Raw genomic sequence first — 24,013 nt, forward strand, 5'->3', positions numbered from 1 at the left:
TAAACATATTTCAAAAACACAGTACAAAAATGCGAAAGGTAAAAACTTCAAAGCTGATTTTCTTTGTTTGACGTTTTTTTGGATTGTGGCAGTTTAGTTGCGAAGGTGCGAAATAAGTATGACTGACAAAGTTAAGTGTGCACTATTTATCTCGAATCTAAACAGCCTACTTCCACCCATCGCCACTGATATATATATATACATTAAAACCTTGTTATTATTCTGTCAATTTTTTTTTTTTCATTTTTTGTAATAATAATTTTTTAACATTTACAAACGTGTCTGTATTGTATATAATAAAAGGGGACAGGCGCCAAGATTGGATATTTTTTAAAGGGAAGCGTATTACCATATTTGGAAACCACTGGTTTAGACAATGTGTGTGTTTTTTAATCTTTCATTTAAAGCCACTTTCTGTCAATTTTTATTTACTTTTTACGCGTTTTAACGGAAGTCAACTAATGTACACAGAAATGTCTCTCATTTTGTATAAATGATTCCGAATGGAAATAATGATGAAATAAATACAGAGCAGGTGTATTATTAAAATGAATATTCGACTTAAAATACAGTATTTTGGTTATACATTAATGATACATTTTGTTTTCTTTCTGTTACGCTTTTTTGATTATTATATTAGAAATTCAGAATGTCATTTACATGGAATCATCTTTTAAAAGGGCTTGATGCTTTTAAGTATTTACACAGAAAAAAACAAAGGTACTGATGTTAAAACCAATGCCATTTGCCACGTTATCTAAGTTTCCTCAGTACATTCATGTATGTGCATGATATTACAACAGTTAGTTTCAAATTATGTCAACTCCCAATTTGAAGGGTTGAAACAACCAATTAAGCTTTTTCAATAATTTTAGATGACATTTATATTCGTAAACCTTTTTAATGAGTTAATTTTTAACTACATTAAAATATTCTTTGTTATGTATTCTCGAAACTGTGAGTTTAACATATTTTGAAAATATAGAATGAATTATGAAACGTGGATGAAATATGATATGTGGGTTACTGCCAAAAGTAGGTAAGTCGATAATTTAGGTATTTAAAGTTAACAACGGATAATGTGTATATGTGTCATTGGTGTCTATAAATAAATATGTACCTACTCTAGAAAACAAAATTCAACGTCATCCGATATATAGAACATGCACACAAGGCAGAAATTAGCATTATGACTGATTTTCGAAGCATGTCAAACTTCATAACATGATTTCTAGACGTCAATTATTGGTGCTGTGAGTTAGGTTAGGTTAGGTGGTACTGTGAATTAGGGACCCCGATTGGTTAAATCCGCCCGCTGCCGAAAGGAAAAAATTTTTTTTTTGTATAGTCATTAATTTTTGTCATGAATCACAAATGTGTGTAGTTTTGGTCTAGTTTGTGTATTATGCAATCGGCTATTTTGATTGACAAGATTTTGCTACTATGAATAAATTCTACTCAGCTATCGAATATATTTCAATTTAATCTTGAATATCGGTTAATCTAAAAATAATTAATAGCACCTCACGTTAGCTTGGAACTAAACTGGGGTGACGATATTTTTAAGCAATTGTCAACAAAAAATCATGACAGGTTGATAATTTGACTATGCATCTTGAAGCCTAAAATATGATAAGACAATATTATTGTAAGTTGATATTCGAAATAATACTCACTCTGGACTCTGTCTGAAGTGATGGACAGCAAACTGAAGAAGCGAATGTCTTCCGTCCCTGGACGGCAAAGGAAGTGGAATATCGCCTCTGGAAGCATCAGGAGACGGAGTCAACTCGTTGTCCTCGCCTCTGCTGGTGGCGTGCATTTGGTGCCCGTTCATGCTCTGTTGGTTCATCGTCTGCCTAACTCCGTTGCTCATGTGGGCAGGGCCGGTTCCACCATTGGACGTCTCCAGGTGGTGGATGGCTGACGATGTAAGTTGGGCATTCTCGCGGCGCTCCTGTGCTGGGAGGGCGCGCGAAGGACTGGATTTTTGTTGCACCTGGAAAGAAAGAAATAAATACCAATTAGTATATTTTGATAATAATAAATTAATCACTACATAAAATATCGTAAGGCTAAGTGTAGTGCTATTAGTGACATCTATGGACTGAATTCGAGGCGTGAAATTTAATACAAATTACTGATCATTTACATTTGAAAGTTTTTTACAAATAAAAACGAAAAAAATATATTTTTTTAATTCGTTACAATCTTACAAACAAAAAATAATATATATGAAATGCATATTCGTTGAAGATGTTCATATATGCGTAGATATTATTATTCTACCTACCAGAGGCACCTAGCGGAAAATACAAAGCTTGCAATTTGAGACATTTTTTTTTAATTTACATTTTTAAGTGTTTGAATTAATTAATGTATACTTACGTATTTAAAAACTAAATCGCTACCTAAAGCGACAGTGGAATAAGTCAAAAATACTAGTTATGCGATAATAAGATTGAACTTAAACAAATGTTAGTTACATACAAATCAAAATCGCTACTTGTATGTTTATTCTATATCTTTTGCAGTTTATAATAGATGATAATGTATAGTGGTAAAAATTTTTGTATAACATTATAAATAGTTAAAGCATTAAAGCTATGAATTAGGTAGTCAAAAATCTTTACTGTAAATTTGAGATCAACTATATTTTAATAATAAACATGACCATAAAATAATATGTAAGTAATAATATAGTATGGGATCCTCGTGTGCCACGTGGTTACATGTAAATTGTACGTAAAACACTTCACCGTGGCATAGTTCGCAGTGAGCTTTCTTCAAAAGAGATGACCGTATACTATCCGGTTTCCGATTTTATTACATCCAACATTAATTCAATTTTAATAGCTGATTTTGGCAAAATTCATGAATTCAAGAATGAAAACATAACTTAACCTAACCTAACGAACAATCCAGTAAGTATATCGGCTATTTTCAATTTTTTTTGTTGCAGGCTTCCTGTAAAGTGTAAACCGACAAGAACCGTGTTTTATTTAGACATAAATTTTATGTTAGTACTATACGACCCAAAGAGGTTGGACGGTCTTTAATATACAGCCATATATTTCCGATACAACATTTCACGGTGAACGGTGATACGGCGAACTGCATACGTACAAGTTTCCGGACACGGTGCCACGTAGGTCATGATGGAGATTTTATGGTATTTTCAGAGTTTAAGCCACAAACGTCGTAGAAATTCTATTTATATATATATATTTGTGGAGCCCTATTATGTCTTTATATGTGTTATGTTATGACTACATAAAGTATTTTAATAAAATTAAATGGTACTCTTTTAAACATTCCGATCTAATAGTTTAGTTAGAATAAAGTCATAATATTTCGGTACATCCATAAGTTAGTCACTTTTTAATTTATTCTGTAAATATTTTGCTTGTTGTATTTTATTAACTTCGTGCAATGAGTACCCATGTTTTATTTTTTAATATATTCTAACACTAGAAAATCACCAGGTCATTTATTCTACGATGATTTTTGATTTTTTTTTTCTTAGGTAATCCACTTCCTTTCAAATCTTTTCTATTTATAAAAAAAATAGAAAGTTATAAAAATAATATATCTACAGTTGGAGCAACAGCATTGCACACATGCATCCTATTTCAGTTCGAATAGACATGTATTATGGTAACACAATATAATAAATAACAGGTTGTTTTTTTTATTATTTATTGTAATTGCATATATAATTATCAATTTGATACATAAGTCAGTGCTTTCCAAAATATTTCGCGTTACGGCACACTTTTCAAATTGACGATCTATTTTAGAAAACCAATAAGTCCGCAATAGAGTTCATTATTGGTGGTAAACGATGATTTTTGTTAATGCTGGTTGGTGGTTGGTTTTAATGACACTTTTTAAATTGAGCGTAGTTATACGCAAAGCAGCCATTCCACACCAACCTCAATCAGAGATAGAAGCACTTTTATATAAAGTGTGTTTCTTTAAATCCACAAAGCCTGTGTATACTGTTTATACAATTTGAATGGTAGATATTATATATATATATATGATGAACTTTTCAAAAGATAAAAGCATAAAACCTATGAAATTGTGGTGTTTTAGCAGTCCAGGTTGTTGTGTGTGCTTGTGCTTGTGCAAAACCGTTTTTTTAGAATGTTCATTCTGGAATGCAGCCAACTCTAATTTTTATAAGAAAAATCTTTAGTTTTGCAACTATTTTTTTTAAAAAAACCTTCTAAATTACTCAAGTATTATGGGAATTTCAAAGTTCTGAAAATCTTTCGAAAAACTTGTAAATTATAACTTAGTATTTAGCTGCATAAGTATACTAAATTATATTATATATTTCATATATAATAAAATGAAAAACATATAATGTAATTGAGAAAATAATGTTTATTAATTGAATGTAGAAAAACACACCTTACACAGTTAGGATTTTAATAATTAGGTACATAATATTATCATATGGTTGCTTTATGCAGATCGAAAATGGCATATTTTTAAAACGCATTTATACGACATTTTTGTATGACAGCAGCTTAGTTGCTTTATGCACATCGAAAATGTCTAATTCTGCGATTTGTAAAATCTTTAAAACGAATTTATATGAGATTTTTGTATGACAGCAGCTTGGCTGATTTGTGCAGAACGTAAAACAAACGTGTGAGATTATGGAAATCACAATAACTCATTTTTTTTCAAAATTGTCGCTTGGCTGCTCTGTGTATAACTACGCTCAATTATAACAATAGGTAGGTACATTTTTCCCGACCATGTCCGATCCTAATAAGATCATATGGGTCCCCACAGAGTGAAACCGTTTATTGCAATAAGTATACGCAAAATACATGCGGATATATCGTTGGCTTGGAAGAAGACTGAGACAACTAAAAATCATAAAATTTTAGAAGAAGCACTCCATAATATACAAAAGCAAACAATAAAATAAACATCACGACGTTATTGTAGTCTGTCATGTGTTTCTATTATGTATTTAGATATGTGTGTTTTATCACGACACATATTTTGAAATGATTGTCCAGAATTTTTATATTTTGAGTTATGTTATGACAGTCTTCTTCCAAAACAATTATATCGACAATATTATTTTTATCATGTCAATAAGGTGGGTAATCGATTTATGTCATTCAGTTTTTTTTATATTTTTATCGTATGCTTTTGGCGGGTTTTATAATAATATGTACCTAATAACGTATTTTGTAAAATTACACATATTATAATATGTATGTATTTTAGTTAAATGTTCACCAGATGTGGACGGTTTTTGTAAATACAAGCCTCAATTATATGTTTTTCGAACCACACTGAAAAAAACTGATCACTTTATGCAAAACTCTTACATAATAATATTTGGCGTATTTAAGAACTTAAAAAACAATAATAACCTAAGTACATATTTTGAAAACACCTCAGGAACATTAAAAAAAAAAATTAAACAAATATGGCGCCGGATACGACAAAATCCGGTAGCCAAATTATTATTAACGAAATTTGAGAAGCGTTTCAGTTGCATGACTATTAGTTAATTTAATAATTAGGTAAGGCGCACGAGGCCAGAATGCAATGGATGCAGGTTCGTGTCCTGACAGAGGGCAGAGGCTATATTTCTAATTTTTTTTCCAAATAATGAATGTTATATTCTTAAATCTTGTAAATTATTCGTTGAATAAAAGAAATAGTTTCATAATACATTTAGTCAGTACTTTAGATGCATGACTATTAGTTATTTTGTAATTAAGTAAGGCGCAGGAGGTTAAATTGATAAAAGATATTGGCCGAATTGTAATGGATGTAGGATCGTGTCCTGACGGAGGCTACATTTCTGAGGTGTTACCAAATAATGAATTATTCTTGTATCTTATGAATTATTCTTTGAATTCTAATGGAATCAAGCTCTGTACTATTCCATTTAAGTCGTTTTTTGCGACCCGGGTTTCGCCTTTCGGCATCTTCAGGCGCCGTGTACACTCACCAAAGGCAAACACACACTGACAACGAACACTCTCAACTCTAGCTTATATAACAAATCAATACAATAAAGTAGGTAAAAACTCCATTACCCACCTATCAAGTCAAAGGTCACAAAGAATATAATGAACAAATTATGAATAGTTGAAGTGTCAGTAAAAAACCTAATTAGTAAAAACCCTATCCTATTAATAACAACACACTCGATAACATATTATAATAACTTAAATGGAATAGTACAGAGCTTGAATACATTAGAATTTAAATTCAAATTCCATCTTACCATAGTACCTTCAGTCGATAGTATTAATAGTATTAAAATTATTCTTTGGATAAAAAAAATAGTTTAATATGTGGTGTCTACGCGCGGGAAAAGAAAAACTTAATTGTGAAAATATTGTTGTGCAAATTAGCCATCCGTTAAAATCAATTTTAAGAAAATTCACATTCTACTTAAAGACGTAAGCGTTTGTAATAATCAATTCATTACAGTTCTACAAACTTATCTAAAGAACGCTCAAAAATGGAACTACGAACTACCATATGGACGACATTTTGGAAACGTTAGATTGTGTCTAGTTGCGAGTCTTGATTGGGTAGTTTTCGACAGTGGCTCCCCCATCCATTCTTTAGATAAGTTTGTAGGTCTGTAGTTAATATTATAATAGAAAATTCATTTCATTTGTTTCGAATTTTCTATAATATAATCTATATTTGAAAACAATCTTTCTTTCGGATGGAACACCTCATTGGTGATATGATAAATACGACTATCCCTGATAGGGGGATGAGGGTAACTGTAATTTCGACGCCAACCTTCGTTAGAAGACAGCATCAAGAGAATAAATGTTATTTTCACACTTCGTTAACTTTAAAATTAATTAGAACACATCAGTTAACAACGCAGACTGACACATGGACATCAGAGTCCATTAACGGCCAAAATAAACTAAATCACATGCATTCACTTTCACACAGTAAACTATTTAAAAAAATATATTTAGTACAAACTCACATTGGAATCAGAATCATTATTTTCAATACAATCGATCTTATCTTCAGTAATAGCTTCAGCATTCGACAGTAGAATCTCTTCACTTTCTGACATATTGACGTAGTGATTGGTAAATATAGTTTTTTGCTATCTATACAACACTTTTTTTATTATGTAATCTTACACTAGTTTACTTTTCACTACGGCACTGTTATTAAAAAAATGATAATATTAATATTAGATTTGCTACAGTTTTTAAACAATGAACTGTGTTTTTACATAATACATAACTTGGCATAAATCCGTTTTATTTTGACTCTAAATTCAGTATCGATTTTGCCCGCCTCCTGCAAAGGTTTCTTACGAAGAATGATTATATTAAGGGGGGACATGCTCGTCGAAGGTCAAAATTGAGTTTTTATTGTATTTTCAAACCATGATCCTGGACACTCCTTAAACGTTGTAGATAATCGATTTATATAATTTTTAAGCCTTATTATCCTTTATAGTTATTTTAAACATTTGATGACTGCATAAAGTATTTTTGTTCCATAAAATAGTATTCTTTTAAACCTCTCGCTCTAATGTTTTAGATTATAGTCATATTTCGGTACATAACTGTGCAGTATTGTGAAGATTTTTTACATTTATTAATTTTTAAACGCATTTATAAAACCATTAGTATAATTTATTACGAGATAATTTTTGTAAAATATTCACGATAAAAAATTATATTGATAATCTCTGTGATCCCAAATTTGACAAGAATTAGGCATTTTATTATTCAAAAAATCGGCAAGATTAACACATTTGAAGATGATTCTAAAGATACTTATTATAAGCTATGTCTTTGACCATTCAAGTGTGATAAACATCTTATGAATAATGATTGCTTTATAATAATTATTGACCTAAGAATAAGGTAGTGTTTTTTTGAAATACGCCATTTCTTTTGGCATTACCCAGTGGTTAAGCTACAACATACGGCCGTAGCCATAAATCGACAAACTGTAATTAAAGTTACTCCCTACTTCAATCAATATTCTAAAACATTAGAGCGAGAGGTTTAAAAGAATTCTATTCTATGCAATGACATTATTATGGACGACGCACTCAATACAGTAGCTAGCAAGCAAATTCGCGCATTCGCATGAATAGGTAGACGTCACGCAATTTCATTATGCGATATCACGCATCAGGAATTTATAGCAATATCACCTTTATTGTAATGGCGTTAGAACAGATTATGCCATTCGGCAGACCCGACAATAAAGTGAGTGTCATTTTCTTTTCCAGATGATTCGTCCATATTAATGTCATTGATTCTATGTAACAAAAATACTTTATTCAGTCATCAAATGTTTAAAATAACTATAAAGGATAATAAGGCTTCAAAATTATATAAATAGATTATCTACAACGTTTAAGGAGTGTCCAGGATCATGATTTGAAAATACAATAAAAACTCAATTTTGACCTACGACGAGCACGTGGGCCGTTAATAGTCATTCACTTTACGTATTGAGTATATTATGTGGAGCTGAGTTGAAAAACCAACATGTGAAAAGTTAAAATCTATCCGCGGGATTTGAACCGACAATCCACGGCTTTATAGGCGAGCGCGTTTTATATTATTCCACTGTAGGCATTACCAACATAAATTATTTAAATATATTTTTGAATAATATCATAATAGCTTCATTATAAATTGAAACATTGACAAATTAGCAATAAAAATCTACTATTTAAAGTGCATACGCCAAATAAGACAAATGTACCTATAGAAAATTAATTCTGTAAACATTTTTTAAACACATACATTATAAGAGTGGTTTATGATCAGATAGGAGGTATCACTACCTACCAGTGGCGAAGGGTGGAGGTAGGCTGTTAATATCCGCCCTAGTTCACATTAAACTTTGTTAGTCATTCATATTTGTTTTTATTGAACTAATACTACAATTATTTACAGATGGTATTGGTTACTTTTTAGAAATCAATTAAACCCTGCCCAAACCAAACCATAATAGTTTTGGTATGTTTTGGGCGATACGACAAAATTGTGCACATTTTTTTATTCATACTTATTTGTTTTCGTTGGATTAAGAATGCATATTACATATTGTTGGTTCATTACAACGTTTTTATTAGATCGTATTCTTGTTTGTCCGGTGGTTGTTTATCCAGTACAAATCTTGCAATCGATTCTTAACTAACTTCCCGACTAGTTAGACATTTGAAACTTTTGGATTATATCAGAACACGATGCCAATGCATTTTTTAATACTTTTAGCCATCTTTAAGTAGAATTGAATTAAGAATACATATTACACATATTGTTGGTTCATTTTTTTTGAATTAATTAAGCCCTGCCTAATCCAAACTATAATAGATAAAAAATATTTTTCTATCAATCAAATATCCAAAGTTATGTATGATTTAATTACATAATTTTAGTTATTTTATAGATATGAGTATTTTTTGACTATTATCTATTATGGCTTGGTTTTCGCAGGGATTACTTGAATTTTAAAAACTAACCGTAAATAGTAGTCTTATTTCAATGAAAATAAATACGTATGATTGACAAAGAGTGTGCACTATTTATGGCGGATCTTAACGGCCTACCTCCACCCATCGCCATTGGCAGATAGGAGGTAACACTACCTACATAATATGTAATATTTATCTACAAACAAGTATCTTGGATATAATTAATTCTGAGTATCAAACCATGAAATCTATATGTTTTCAACGCAATAAAAAGTAATTACTCATTAAATTGATAGAATGACGTTGTAAAATAGGGCTCAGCTTTTTAGTTTAATGGTTATGTCATGATTTAAAAAGTACGGAGAGAAATTTAATAACATTATCGAAAATCACAACATTACTTCACTATGATATTTCTTTCAAAACATGACATTGCGCGATATTATTTTTAAAAATAGAACAAACGTCAATCACAACACAGACAAAACGACAAAAACAAAAAAACTGTCACTTTCGATCCGAATTGGGCGGGAATTTTAAATTGAGAATTCCTCCACGTCACGCGGCCGTATTTTTATGAAACAATTGCACCGTTTTGATATTTTTTGCTGTAATTATTTTGACAAATGCAATGCGGCCATTTGTACAGAGCCCGAGATACAACTGGTGCAATATTAGCATTATTCGCTGGATGAAGAGGTGGACGAGCATCGGAAGATGGCGTGCTGGAGAGAGCTTCTTCGGGCCAGCGATGCGAGGAATCCGGCACGAAGGATTGCGTGCACGAATTTCGCAGAGCGTTAGATATTATATTCACATATGTACATTGTTAATTACATGTCGATATTATTTGATATTACCTACAATTAATAAATGCGTGAATGATTAGCAATGAATGAGTGGGTATCTTATGCGTCAAGTACATTGAGCTACTTTACGAGCTGTTTGTTGGCGAATTTAAAAGCGGGCGATTCAGCTACTGCGATTGTGATGATGACACACAAAACTTTCCATTCGCTGAGAAACCAACAAGCTAGCGACTATTTTCATAGAACGTAGTTCGTTTTTTACCGGGAGGTCGCTACTACGCTCTACTACGCTGACGTGTAGCGTGTAAAGTTGACCGGCTTTCAACATTTCTCGGTAGACTGTTTACAATCTGCTTGCTAGCTTGTTCGATGATGACACTGGGCGACTTTACAGGCAGATTGTAAATTCGCCAACAAGCAGCTCGTAGAGTAGCTCAATGTCATTGACGCTTTAAAGACAATATATTCGTATGGCGTTATGCTACCAGTAACTGCAGTGCCGTAATTGGGTTGTCGTGTGCCCAGTTGCAAGGCTTTTCTTTACGACAACAGCCAAGAGGCCCAATGAAAGTAGTGTATTTTAGTAATACAGGTAAAATAATAAAAAACACTAAGGCTTTGTGAAAATTCTTGGAAGAAAGGCCAGCGACTTACGCACTGCACTACGAGAGCTCCATCCGAGCTATATTCGGGCTCCATATATTTTTTTCCCGTAAAGAATTGTAAAAGTGGGCCGATTACTATGGGATAGGCAGTGACGTTTCTAGATGAAATGCCGCCCAATTTTTTTTATCATCCTTTCATGACTCCAATATCTAAGAAATGTGTTGTATGGATACATTACTAACAAAATATATACCACTAAATCTAATAATTCAAATGCCATCTCTGCTTCTATGGACAATATTGCGAGTCCCGGCAACAAAAAAACCCGGCAACTTCCAAAACTCGCGAGTAATATTAGTGCATTAGGTACAATGACATTATTAATGGACAACGCACTCAATACAGTAGCTAGCAATTAAATTCACGCACAGCGACATTCGCATATGTATAGGTAGACGTCACGCAATTTCCATTATGCGATATCACGCATCGGGAATTTATAGCAATATCACCTTTATTGTAATGGCGTTAGAATAGTGTTTCTAGTGTCAATGTTCATTTGAGCGAACCCGTTCGACCCGATATAGCAATATCACCTTTATTGTAATGGCGTTAAAACAGATTATGCCATTCGGCAGACCCGACAAAAAAGTGAGTGTCATTTTTATTCCCAGATGATTCGTCCATATTAATGTCATTGATTAGGTAAGTGTGTACCTTACCTATAATTCAAATATAATTCGCATATCTGCATGTGTTATTGCACCTCATCAAGGACGTAACATCCAATGACAACGAAGGTCAACTAGACAACGCGAAACCGACAAAAATCCTGAAAAAACAGTCCCGTTAAATCTTTTATGTCAATAATTAATACATTTTGTTTCCAACCAGTGAGCTGATTTTTTTAATGGAAAGATATTTTCGTTATTTTCGCTATTTCTATATATACCTAATGATCATTCTCCTCGACTTGCCGCCCTTCGAGTAACTGCCGCGCCAAGCGACGCTCAATTTCCCTACCCCCACGGGACGTCACTGGGGATAGGCTTATAATACTAGATATTATCATCCACCATAAATTTTATAAAACGCTTACCACTGAGTACTCTTAAATGAAATTTAAGGTACTTTTATGAGAAATTAATTAAAATAGTCGCTTTTTTTACGAAATGAATTCTACTGGACAATCTATTGTTTATAAATTCAGGCATGTCCAACGCGTAAACATAAACAGTTTATGATTTATATAGTTACTATATTATATTATTACTATTCATAAATCATTTATTATATAAATTGAGATGAATAAAACTGGTATTAAAATAACGTGTGTTAAATTAAATTGTAAAAGTGACTTCCTTTATATTATTTCTTACAAAGGAAATGCTTGGCATTTTACATCTATGTTTAGCGTCAAATAAAACAAATTCAGAGTGTTATTTTTTCATTTTTTCGGTTCCGGATTTTCTCTTTTGATTGCGATTTCTAAAAATTACCAATTAAGGATAACTCCATAATACGATCACTATACAAAATCTATAATAATAATAAATGTCTTAGGTATGATTTATATCATTATATCTAAAGATTATTGAAATTTTCGGTTCCATGACATAACAGAACATCCAGGGGGAAAATGAAACATTAATTTTGTGTAAAAGAACAATGATAAAAAATATAACTATGACCTTTCAGGAAAAATATTAATTTAATATTAAAATTGTCATATCTCCATTATGTTGATAGATTTTTAATAGCACAGATTTTCAATACGCCATAATAAATCAAATTATATACAGTGTTGCCGTACAGTATACATAGTGTTGCCGGCAAGCTTATTATATCTCATCTTAATCAATATAATATGTTCAAAATGATTGGGTGACTAGGTGCAACGAAATAATGACCTAACCCAGGGGTCGGCATACTTTTGCACCAAAGGAGCCAAATATGAGTGGCACAACGGTTAAAAAAAATTCGAGAGCCATACCTACATATATTTTTATAAATATGATTTATTTAAATGAATTAATTATATTTTATAATTGTTTATTTATCAAGCGAAGAAGATTTCCCGAATAAAACTAACGTAAATATATGTTTTTATTGTTGGAATATCAAATAGAGAAAAAAATAATTTGTCGACTTTTGCAATGGGCGGATTTAAAACAACAATCATACCTTTTTGCATCAACCATCACGTAGGAAAAATTAATTTTGCGATAATATCATTATATATAATATAATAAATGTACAAATCATTGATAAAAATAAAAATTGGGAATTGGGAATTTGGCAAAGAGCCGCACGCCAATACCCAAAGAGCCGCATTTGGCTCGCGAGCCGCGGTTTGCCGACCCCTGACCTAACCTAAGTTAACCTAAATAGATTCCATAATAATTAATGTTTCATTTTTCCCCTGGATGTTCTGTTTTGTTATGTTCTGTTTTGTCCGGTTACCGAAATTTTCAATGACAAGTCCCTGCTCTTTCCTGATTAATTTTCCACTGATATTGGTTAGGTCGAAGCTTTGGCGTGATAGAAAAATGCCACCATATATAAATAACATGCCGCATAATATACGACATAATAATAATCTGTATTTAATCAAAAAATAAGTAGAAATCTAGAGATGTTACAGTGATGAACGTCAAAACTTACAGACGACCAGTCCGAAAGGGAAAACAGTAAACATTGAACTAACATCATTTGAAAACATCTCATGCACCAGTGTGCTTTTCTAATTAAACTATGGGCATCCTACTTAATTACGACGATTTTAACTAGTATTTCTTAATTGTAGAAGCGACAAGACCTAACGTCTCACCGGGCGGCAATTTGAATGTTTTGGAAGTCAATGCGCAAATTATTAATATTTGTTACATTTTTTGTTGTTGTTAACAAACGCATTTTCGAAAATATTTTTTTGATATTGTAACCCTGACTTTCTGAGAAAAGGATGGCAGCACTGTTATATTATTTGTACTTTTCCTTATTATTTTTAATTAAAGAACCAAAGGAGACCAAATTAGTACCTCACATAAAAACTCTTTGCAGCTCACATCAAGCACAAGGATCGCACTGTACATGTGCATATAAATATACATATTTACTTACGAAAATTAGATTAAAAATGGTATTGCCTATGTGCATTTTTATTTGAAGCAATCCATTTTTTTTCAGAAGTTGTTAGGTAACTATACAATTTTGATAGGGGACATGGCACAAATAAAAGCGATCGGTTTTTGTATACTAAATCAAGGTAAATTTTTAATAGTGGGTATATGCATGAGATGTTTTCAAATTATGAATGTTCAATATATAGAATGTTATATTCTCAAATCTTGTGAATTATTCGTTGAATAAAAGAAATAGTTTAACCGGGAGGTCGCTACTACGCTCTACTGCGCAGACGCAGTAAGCCCACACGCCGGCGTGTAGCGTGTAAAGTTTACCGGCTTTCAACTTTTCTCGGTAGATTGTTTACAATCTGCTTGTTACCTTGTTCGATGATGACACTGGGCGACTTTACAGGCAGATTGTAAATTCGCCAACAAGCAGCTCGTAAAGTAGCTCAATGTCATTGATGCATTAGTTATGTGTGTCGGGATTACTGTTAATTAAAACCTGGAGGTTCTTCTTCCGTGAAAGAGAAACAACCTACTTCTATGAAAAGATTCGTGTGACGTAACGTTAGAGGGATTATGGTATATATCAGGCTTGGCGAACATATGACACGCGTGCCATAGGTGACACGTACGAAAATTTGGCTGGCACGTGAACAATTTATAAATTAAATTTTTTATGGATAGTATTTCCGGACTCTTCATGTATATTATATATTTCCGTACACATATATATATTTAAACTGGGAAAACTGCAGTTGATATTAAATATCAACGACAGTGTAGCCAACAAATTTTGTTATCATTGAGGTAATATTTGTCATTGGTTAAAATAATTATTAGATCCAGCTGATGTTCACCGTAGCAAGTGTCAGTGAAGACAAGTGCATGACGTGTCTGGAAACTTGTACGTATGCAGTTCACCGTATCACACTTCACCGTGAAATCTTGTATCAGAAATATATGGCCGTATATAAAAGACTGTCCAACCTCTTTGGGTCGTATAATACTGTTGACAGTAAGTATCTATTATCGCGACCATAACAAGAAAATGAATGGGTAAACATGTATTATCCTGCAGTTGCAAGCTTGCATGCATGAATCAAAAAAGTTTGTAAGCTTCTGAATTGCCATGCGACAGTAGGGATTTTTTTCGCAAAAAAAACGGACTATGTATATTCATTTTGAGGTTAACCGATTTTCATTAACTACCTGTCAAATAGTATCATAAAATGACAACATCGCGTCTCGCTTACTCTTGAAGAATGAGATTGGAGAGACAGCCAGCACTTTTACGTGTAAACAGTTATTATCACGGTAGTTTAAAATACGCACTATTGCTGCCAGTAAATCCATGCAAGTGTACAGGCGCTATTAGCTTGAAGTTCATCTTCTCCTCCCTAAACGTCGATGATGGACTTGTACATGGTGAATGCCAAAAAACGTTACTTTCGCACGAGCGACAATAATAACATGTACTTCTATAGAAGAAGGTTTACTACAACATTTTTGTAACTGTATGATTTGGCTAATTAATACAATACAGTTATTAGGTAGATGTGTATAATTTGTGGACAGACATCAAAAGAAAATTCATAACCGGTTTGCGTACAAACTGAAAATGGGTCAAACGAAACCGATCGGATATATTATGGGAAAGCTAGCATTAGGAAAGTAGTCGGAAACCGGAAATTAATAAGTACGTACTGAAATACGTGTCGAAGAAAATTGTCGTTGTGTTTATGATGGAAAATGTAGTAAATGCCAAGACGATTCAACCGCAAATATATCTGTATTCGTCGGGTAAGTTATAAATCATTTAATATAAAGAGTAAAGATATTTTAATGATGAGTTAAATAATACTTCATAGAAATACATAGTATTTAAAAAAAATACTTCAATAATTATGTATCTAAATAATTATAAATAATAAACAACTTCTTTTATTCAGCGTATAATTCACAAGATTTGAGAATGAAACATTCTATATATTGAACACACACATGGAAAAGCACACTGGCGCGAATCCAGCGGCTACAGGATCAAGTAGGTGTATATGTATGAGATGTTTTCAAATTATGTATGTTAAATTATAAACATTTTAAAATCATTTTCCACAATTAATTTGTAATATTTAACACAATACTGTTATTTTCAATTGGTAACATATACTCGTGTCTATTAATTTATACAACACAATATGTATAATTATTTCAGGGTATTTAACCATGTTTTTATTAGCTCGTATTCTTGTTTGTACCGCACAGATTTTTTCTTGTTTATCCCGTACAGATTTTTTCTTGTTTGTCCAAGATTTTTAACTAACTTCCCGACTAGCTAGACATTTGAAAGTTTTAGAATATATCAGAACACGACGGGAATGCATCTTTTTAATACTTTTGGCCATCTTTAAGCAGAATTGAATTCATTTCAGTTAGTTCTGTTTTGTATGTTTCGGAAAAAAATCGTTAAAAGTAATATTTACTACTCACTATTATTTGTTACTAAGAGGGTCCTAGCAACTAAATTATTAATATATACGTGCGTTACTGTGGAAATCAATATGAAATGTCAAAATGACATTTCAGTATTCTATATTTATTAATACATAGAATTGTCAAGTTTATATGATTCAACAGGAAATTTAAAAACGTGGTATATAAAAAGTTCTTTTTATCTTGTAATTATTCAGTTTTAAAGATATTAAAGATTTTTTCTATTGGCTATATTTTCTCATGAGTGTTTCAGAATAATTATGTATGTTCAATAATTAGAATGGTACATTCTTAAATCTTCTGAATTATTCGTTGAATAAAAGAAACAGTTAATTAAAATTATTAGCAAGTTCAAGTAAGGCACAACAGAAAATATTGCAGTGATCCTCGACGTCGGTTAATAATTAAAGTAATAAGTAGATACTTTAATTTAGAATACAAAAATCGATCGCCTACCGTAACTAAATTTGGAGAGCGCGTATGAGCATGCAGGTAATAAAAAGGGCCAATAGATAAAATTTGTCGCAATTAAGCATGGCAGTCATAGCATAGTGGTAATGCGCAGGGCGCGAAACCCAGCAGACGCAGTTTCGATCCTGCCGGGTGTCTTACTTTTTTGAAAAAGATTTTTTCTATTGGCTATATTTTCTCATGAGTGTTTTCAGAATTATGTATATTTAAAGTTTAAGTCAAACGTTAAATAAACGCCTTGAGTTGAGACGTCATCACTGACAAACAGTTGTCATGAGTTCGCAATGGCCGATGAGCACATATGCTACATTTCTTTGCAATCCGCAACGACTCTAGAATTAATTGCCATAGAAAGTGGCACGCCTGCACTCGCTTTTCCATGTTTTTAGTCAAGTTTAAATGGACCTACTTGCACAGACTAGTTCTAACGGATCAATAGACTGACAGACCAGTCTCTAGACTAGACTAAAAAGGGATAATATTATTCGAGGGAATAGAATATCGAGATAAGCCAAAGAGTCGAATGCATAGTCTAAGTTACTTTTAAGCAACACTTGTCTTAATCTTACGCTATCAAAATCAGCGACTCAGTGGCAGTGAGAAAAACACGAATGAATTTATTTATAGTGTTTTGCTTAACCGAAAAAACTGCTTCATCTCTGCATTGGAATAAAAGACCTTCAGATTAGTAACTAAAAAAAACAATGGTTTCGTCACTTTTCAGAATATTTCGAACGAACACGATCTCTGTAAATTCAATGTTGGAGTAACCTAGTAACGAGTCTCTGTAAATTCAATCATATTTTGAACAGAACCAACCGGAAGACCATAGATAATAGACAACATCCTTATAGAAAATGCATAGTACCAACCGCTAAAAACAAAAAAACACGCGATTTTGACATGAGTCGAAAACGTGTAGGCATGTAGAAAATGATAAAAAAAACGTTCATTGAGTCATGTGTGTGCCGATGCAGTGCGGTACGCGTGAGGTGACCTCATTCTTTTTCTGGTGATTTCAACAGATTTTGCTAACTGACAATGTTCGTTTAAAGGTTCAAAATGTGCTACGGGATGAGAGCATCAGTCTGATAACATTTTAAACATCAGGAAAAACGATATTACACACTATTTTCCCCGTAGCGGCAGCTTACTGTGACGTCACGTGATAGTAGGCGACGTGCATCATAATATAATCACAGCCTAATAAACATTTTTGTATCACAACACTTGATTACTTACATAGATGTGGCCATGTACAGAGAATGGACGAGTCACGGATGACAAATGAAGTGACATTTGGGAAGCCGGAAGGCAAACGATTCGAGTTGTATTATAAAAATCTTAGCATCTTAAACTCGAGGGAGTCGGCTTTATACAGACCTGGCTAGATGGATGCAGATTCTGGATGAGGCCAAGACTCACATAAGGTTGTAGTCTCCAAGAGAAGAAGATATTGCAAAGATAACTCGTTAAACTTGGATTCCTTATGAATGGATGTATACTTTGACCATTTCGAATACCAGTGGCGAAGGGTGACTTTTGAAAATAGGTAGGCTGTGGAGATCAGAGAAAAAGAGCATACTTGTCAGGTATACTTACGGGAGATAAGAAGATAATACTTACGATATTACTACTGATGAATAGGTGCACACTAAAATGACAACGATACAATGAATCATTTTACAACTGCCGGTTAAAAACTAATATTTGGCATATAAATTGTTGTGATAATATCTAATATAAGTTTTTTTTGCTGTGTGCAAATCTAAATGAACCCTTGACCTTCCAGCTTTGAAAATATATGATTTTTTAACAAACGTCAAACTCGAGAATGATATTTTTAAAATTTGGTCTGTCGTACTTATACCAATTTTCAAAATCAATCGGAAAACTAGACATTTAATAAATACTTATATATTTAAAGCACTGACAAATGACTTAGGGTACAAAATAAGATAATCTATCCACATTCAGAACACAATAAATCACTGAATTTTGTCTAACAAAATAAAACTCTACTACCGTGTTTGGAACAACAATCTGACTGAAGAGTTATAAGCGGTGTCTCGAGCGCTTATCAAATGAGACAAAATTTGTAGACTTGCCTGAAGAGATGAGTCATCATAAATATAGAAAACAATTTTCGATTATGATGTCAATAATCGTCATTCAAAGAACAAAAACAGATGTAGCTACTCGCGTGTAATTTTTTGTTTGATTCTAAACTTGACTAATAAACAGTCGCTAAATTCAAATTATGACCATAGATGATTCAATATTTTCAAATATTCCACATTATATTAATGTATTTAAATTTGAAATAAATACTTGAAGATATAGTTTTCTTGAAGGTAGGCTTTAAATAATCGCTTAGTATGGAACCTTCGCCACTGTCGAATACGTAACATATTTTGACTTGTACATGGATGAAATCATTCACATTGTATTACAAATGTGGGTAACTTATGTTATTAGGTAGATAAAGTAGGTAACAATGAGAAGTCTTCCAAGTAACATTATCTACATGCCATATTAATATAAAGTCAATATATTTTATAATTTTTCATTAAAACCCATTATTACCTAGTTCTTTCACAAAATATGGGACAACTGGGCGCCAAGATAATTGGGCGCCGCATTGTCAAATGAAATAAATATACATTCGTTACGATTTTATACAGAAAGTAGACCAGGAATTTTAATCAGTTTCTATCTACTACTTAGTAGTTTTAATTAATCTTGCTCTTAATAACGCCATGATGTTTTTTATTGCGGATTAAGAATTATCATGCCTGAGGCTTTATATAAAAATACAAGAACTCTCTTCTCGTTAGAACTTCAACATATGCACAATTAAATCACTATTTAAGTGCGCATATTTAAATTTTTAACAAGTATTCAATAGTAATATAATAATTTAAATAGGTATAAATAATAATATTAAATGTACCTATATAATATGTATCTATAATTCACGAATTTCATTCGATTGCATGGCGCCCAGTTGTCCCGGCACCAAATCGTCCTAGACCCTTCTAGAAAGATCTGTGGTTCTACAAAGTTTTATGTGCTTTGACGTTTCGGGGTTAATACATTAAAGTTGGATCGTTTTAATTGCAATAAAAATAGTAAAATACTGTTGTTTTGTATTCTAAATTTATTATTACGACTTTAAACCACGAGTATCTACATAAACTACTTTAGCTTTGAGATATATAACAACATAACCTCAAAAAAAAATGTTTCGTGATATTTGATAGGAACAGTAATTTGTGGACTCACTGATAGATTAACTATCGTCATACGAAAAGAGTTATATAGTCCAAACTCTTTGGCATATTATATCGATTCATTAAATCCAATTACTCACCAATCGATCGACATGCGCATATCAATAATAGATATACCTAATTGTCAGTAACTTTGCAATGTCAAGAATGCCGATAGAAAGTTTAAACTCGAATCGTTTATGTTATATTATTGTAAATAAACCAAGTAGGTAAGCAGTTTTTGCAGCATCTGCATTCATACTTTCATATATCTGCATTGCATTACATTATTCATAATATTATTTAAATGGCAATTTAATTTATTCTCGCATAGATTTATCGACATTTCATTGAATATTTATATTATAATAGTAGCAAGAAAACAGAGTGAAACACAAAGTTAGTTTCAATATTTTTTAACTTTAGATAAACCCCGAATCGATTGCTAAAACTATAAATTTGCTAACTCAAAGTTTAACCATTTATCTGGAAAGCATTCTAAACGCGACGATCAGAAATTCCCAACCAATAACACAAGAACTTATAGTTAGGTACCATCCAACGGTTCCATGAATAAACAGAACATGAAGTGACAAAACAAAACAAAACATGAAAAAACAGAACAGCGACAAAACAGAACAGCCAGGTGAAAGATAAAACGTTAATTTCTGTCGTATCTATTTATTAATTAAATACTTATAAAACTTAAGCTAATAAACAAAGAATACATAAATATTTAATAATAATAATCATTGCATATTGGTCATTCGGCGTAAAACTCTCAATTTATCTGCTTGATATTGATAATCATGCAAAACTATTGCCACTCGATTACGAAGGTTTTCATACCTTTTCTTTAGGTCACCTTGAAGTTAAATTTTTTTAAAACTAACCAACACCGTCTGTAAAATCTAGTCTTGTTTCAGTGAAAACGAATATGTATGACTAACACAGTTTAATGTGCACTATTTATGGCGGATTTTAACACCCTACCTCTACCCTTCGCCACTGCGTGACGCAGTCAAATATTCATCTGCCTTCGCAATACCTACCGCACACCTTTCGCTGCTTTCCCTTGAAGGTATCATCACACAAAACGCAGGTAAAAGTTGTCAATTATGGGCACTGACACTAAGGTAAAGTTTATGATTACGACCGTCCGATGGGGCTATATAGCGTGTATATCGAGAGGTCTGTTTACTTCGCACATGTTAATATGTTGAATGGAAACAGGTGTAATAAATACGTGATAATGCACAGATCGGCGATACTTTAATGAGTTATTACTACAATCAGGCGTCGTCAACAGTTTTTGACTTATATGCCGCATTCAACGTTTAACTTTATTAATACAGTGATGTATTTTTAAAAAGAAATCAGTTTTTATTATTTAACATTTTCGCTGCTACGATAGTTTTCAAAATCTGACTATTAATTATTGTTGATAAAAAAATATGGTATTATTTGTGTTTCACAATCAAAATACTGGCTCATGCGATTTATGGTATGTAGCGTTGAGGAAGGGAGGAGATGCCTGTTAACAGTGGCGGCTCGACGACTTTCTAGATGATGGGGTTTAGCCATTAATTATTAAATATATAGATACCTACCTACTTTCTCATATTATACATTATATACCAAGCTACTTATAATAATATGATTTTATTAATGAAAAATGAGTAATTTTTCAGAATAAATAATGTGATTATCTGAGTCGTTACTTAATCGCATCTAAAAAGCTTGCTCACCTAGGGGTTATTTCATTCCCTCCCCAGTATGCGTATACTAACGCTAATGCATTCACATTATTTGTAGAACGACATTTTTGTATATGTATATACTTAAATAAAATTACGACGGGTTTATATGGATAAAATAAATTAAATAGTTGATTTGGTACTGTTCGGTTATCAGGAATACAGCGGAAAACACATTTTGAAAATACTCGATATATTGGATTATTTGTTAGTCTGGGTTAGTTTAGGTTAGGTTAGGTTAGGTTAGGTTAGGTTTGGTTAGGTTAGGTTTGGTTAGGTTAACCTAACAAATAATCCAGTTTATCGGCTATTTTCAAAATGTGTTTTCCGTTGTATTCCTGATAACCGAACAGTACCGTTGATTTAATCATGTATTATGATAATTATAAAAATATCGGACGTGTATTTTTGACATGATAACTATGTGGGGATGGTCCCTATGAACCCTTAAGGTAGAGCCGCCCCTGCCTGTTAAGATCCGACATAAATAGTGCACACTAAACTTCGTCAGTCATACGTATTTGTTTTTATTGAACTAAGACTATAATTTACAGTGATGTTTGTTAGTCTTTAAAATTCAATTAAATCCTTCCTATCCCAAGCCATAGTAGATAATAGTCAAAAAATATTCATTAAATATCTAAAAATATGCCATTAAACCATACATAATTATTTTAAGTTATTTTATAGAAAGAAGAATATTTTTTTTCGATTATGGTTTGGTTGACGCAGGGTTTAATGAATTAAAAAAAACTAACCAACACCATTTATGTAATATTATGTATTCTTAATTCAACGAAAATGAATAAGTATAACTGAAAAAGTGTGCACCATTTTATCGGATCGCCCATAGCATGTCTAAACTATTGTGGTTTGGTTTAGACATGGTTTAATTGAATTTTAAAAACTAACCAGCACTATCTGCAAATTGTAATCTTGGTTCAATGAAAACAAATAAGAATGACTGACGAAGTTTAGTGTGCACTATTTAAATCAAATCATAACAACCTACCTCAGCCCCTCGCCACTGGCATGTAGGTATAAAAGACAAGGCGAAACCAATAAACTGCGCGAAACTACTTGAAGCCAATGGACAGCTTTAAATAATAATAATATTTTTTATCGATTATGGTTTGGTTCAGGCAGGGTTTAATGAATTTAAATAACTAACCTACACCATTTTATGTAATATTATGTATTCTTAATTCAACGAAAATAAATAAGTATGTCTAAAAAGTTGTGCACTATTTTTGTCATACCTATGACATACCAAAACTATTATGGCTTGATTTTCTCAGGGTATCATCGAATTTTTATAAACTAATCAACTATTTTAATGAAAACAAATACGTATGACTGACAAAGTTTAGTGTGCACTATTTATGTCAGATTTTAACAGGCTACCTCCACCCTTCGCCACTATATACTCGTACCTACAACGTTAAATTTATGTATGACTCTCAGGAATTTCTACTATAGGAAATCATATCCGAAAATCATAAAATGATGTAAAAAAAAACATAACATAAATCATGGTGTTACAAGTTGCACACCGACAGAGATTAATCTGATTGTAATCACAGAGTTATCATTACATTATAGTGTTAAACAAAATGATTGTACATTTTTTTTGTAACAGACACCTATATAAATAGTTAGATTTGTATCGCAACGGGCGGATAAAAAAATGGTTTAGCCGACGGGCACACTTTGATTCGACAAATTAATATCAATTATGCAGATAGGTACAAGGCGCATGAAGGTGGGCATTCAAATTGGAGGAAGCAGAACATGACAGACAAATTACAGTTGGATGTAGTTTATAGTTCTGATTGCGACATGTGCAGGAAGATTAACATGTTTTTAAAGACAGGCGTATTACGTATAGTTGCCATACAATGTCAATTAATTATCTGGCATATTACTTTATGGAATTTAGCTATGAATGCTATTATGACGGTACATCAGTGAAACGGCAAATAATTTTCAACTATAGGCG

The 24,013-nt window shown here is 32.3% G+C and overlaps 1 protein-coding gene across 1 annotated transcript in view; it reads right to left on the bottom strand.

Moving 5' to 3' along the window:
- Myo10A (unconventional myosin 10A) overlaps positions 1-24,013 on the bottom strand; it is a 257,780-nt gene that overhangs the window by 36,161 nt on the left and 197,606 nt on the right. The window contains exon 23 of the mRNA XM_085949682.1: positions 1,677-1,999. Coding sequence (XP_085805808.1) covers positions 1,677-1,999 — 323 coding nt within the window. The remainder of the gene's footprint in view (positions 1-1,676; positions 2,000-24,013) is intronic.

Source organism: Rhyacophila brunnea, unplaced genomic scaffold (genome assembly GCF_057557595.1).
Source record: "Rhyacophila brunnea isolate RB1 unplaced genomic scaffold, BYU_Rbru_1.0 scaffold_22, whole genome shotgun sequence".
Taxonomy (NCBI): Eukaryota; Metazoa; Arthropoda; class Insecta; order Trichoptera; family Rhyacophilidae; genus Rhyacophila; species Rhyacophila brunnea.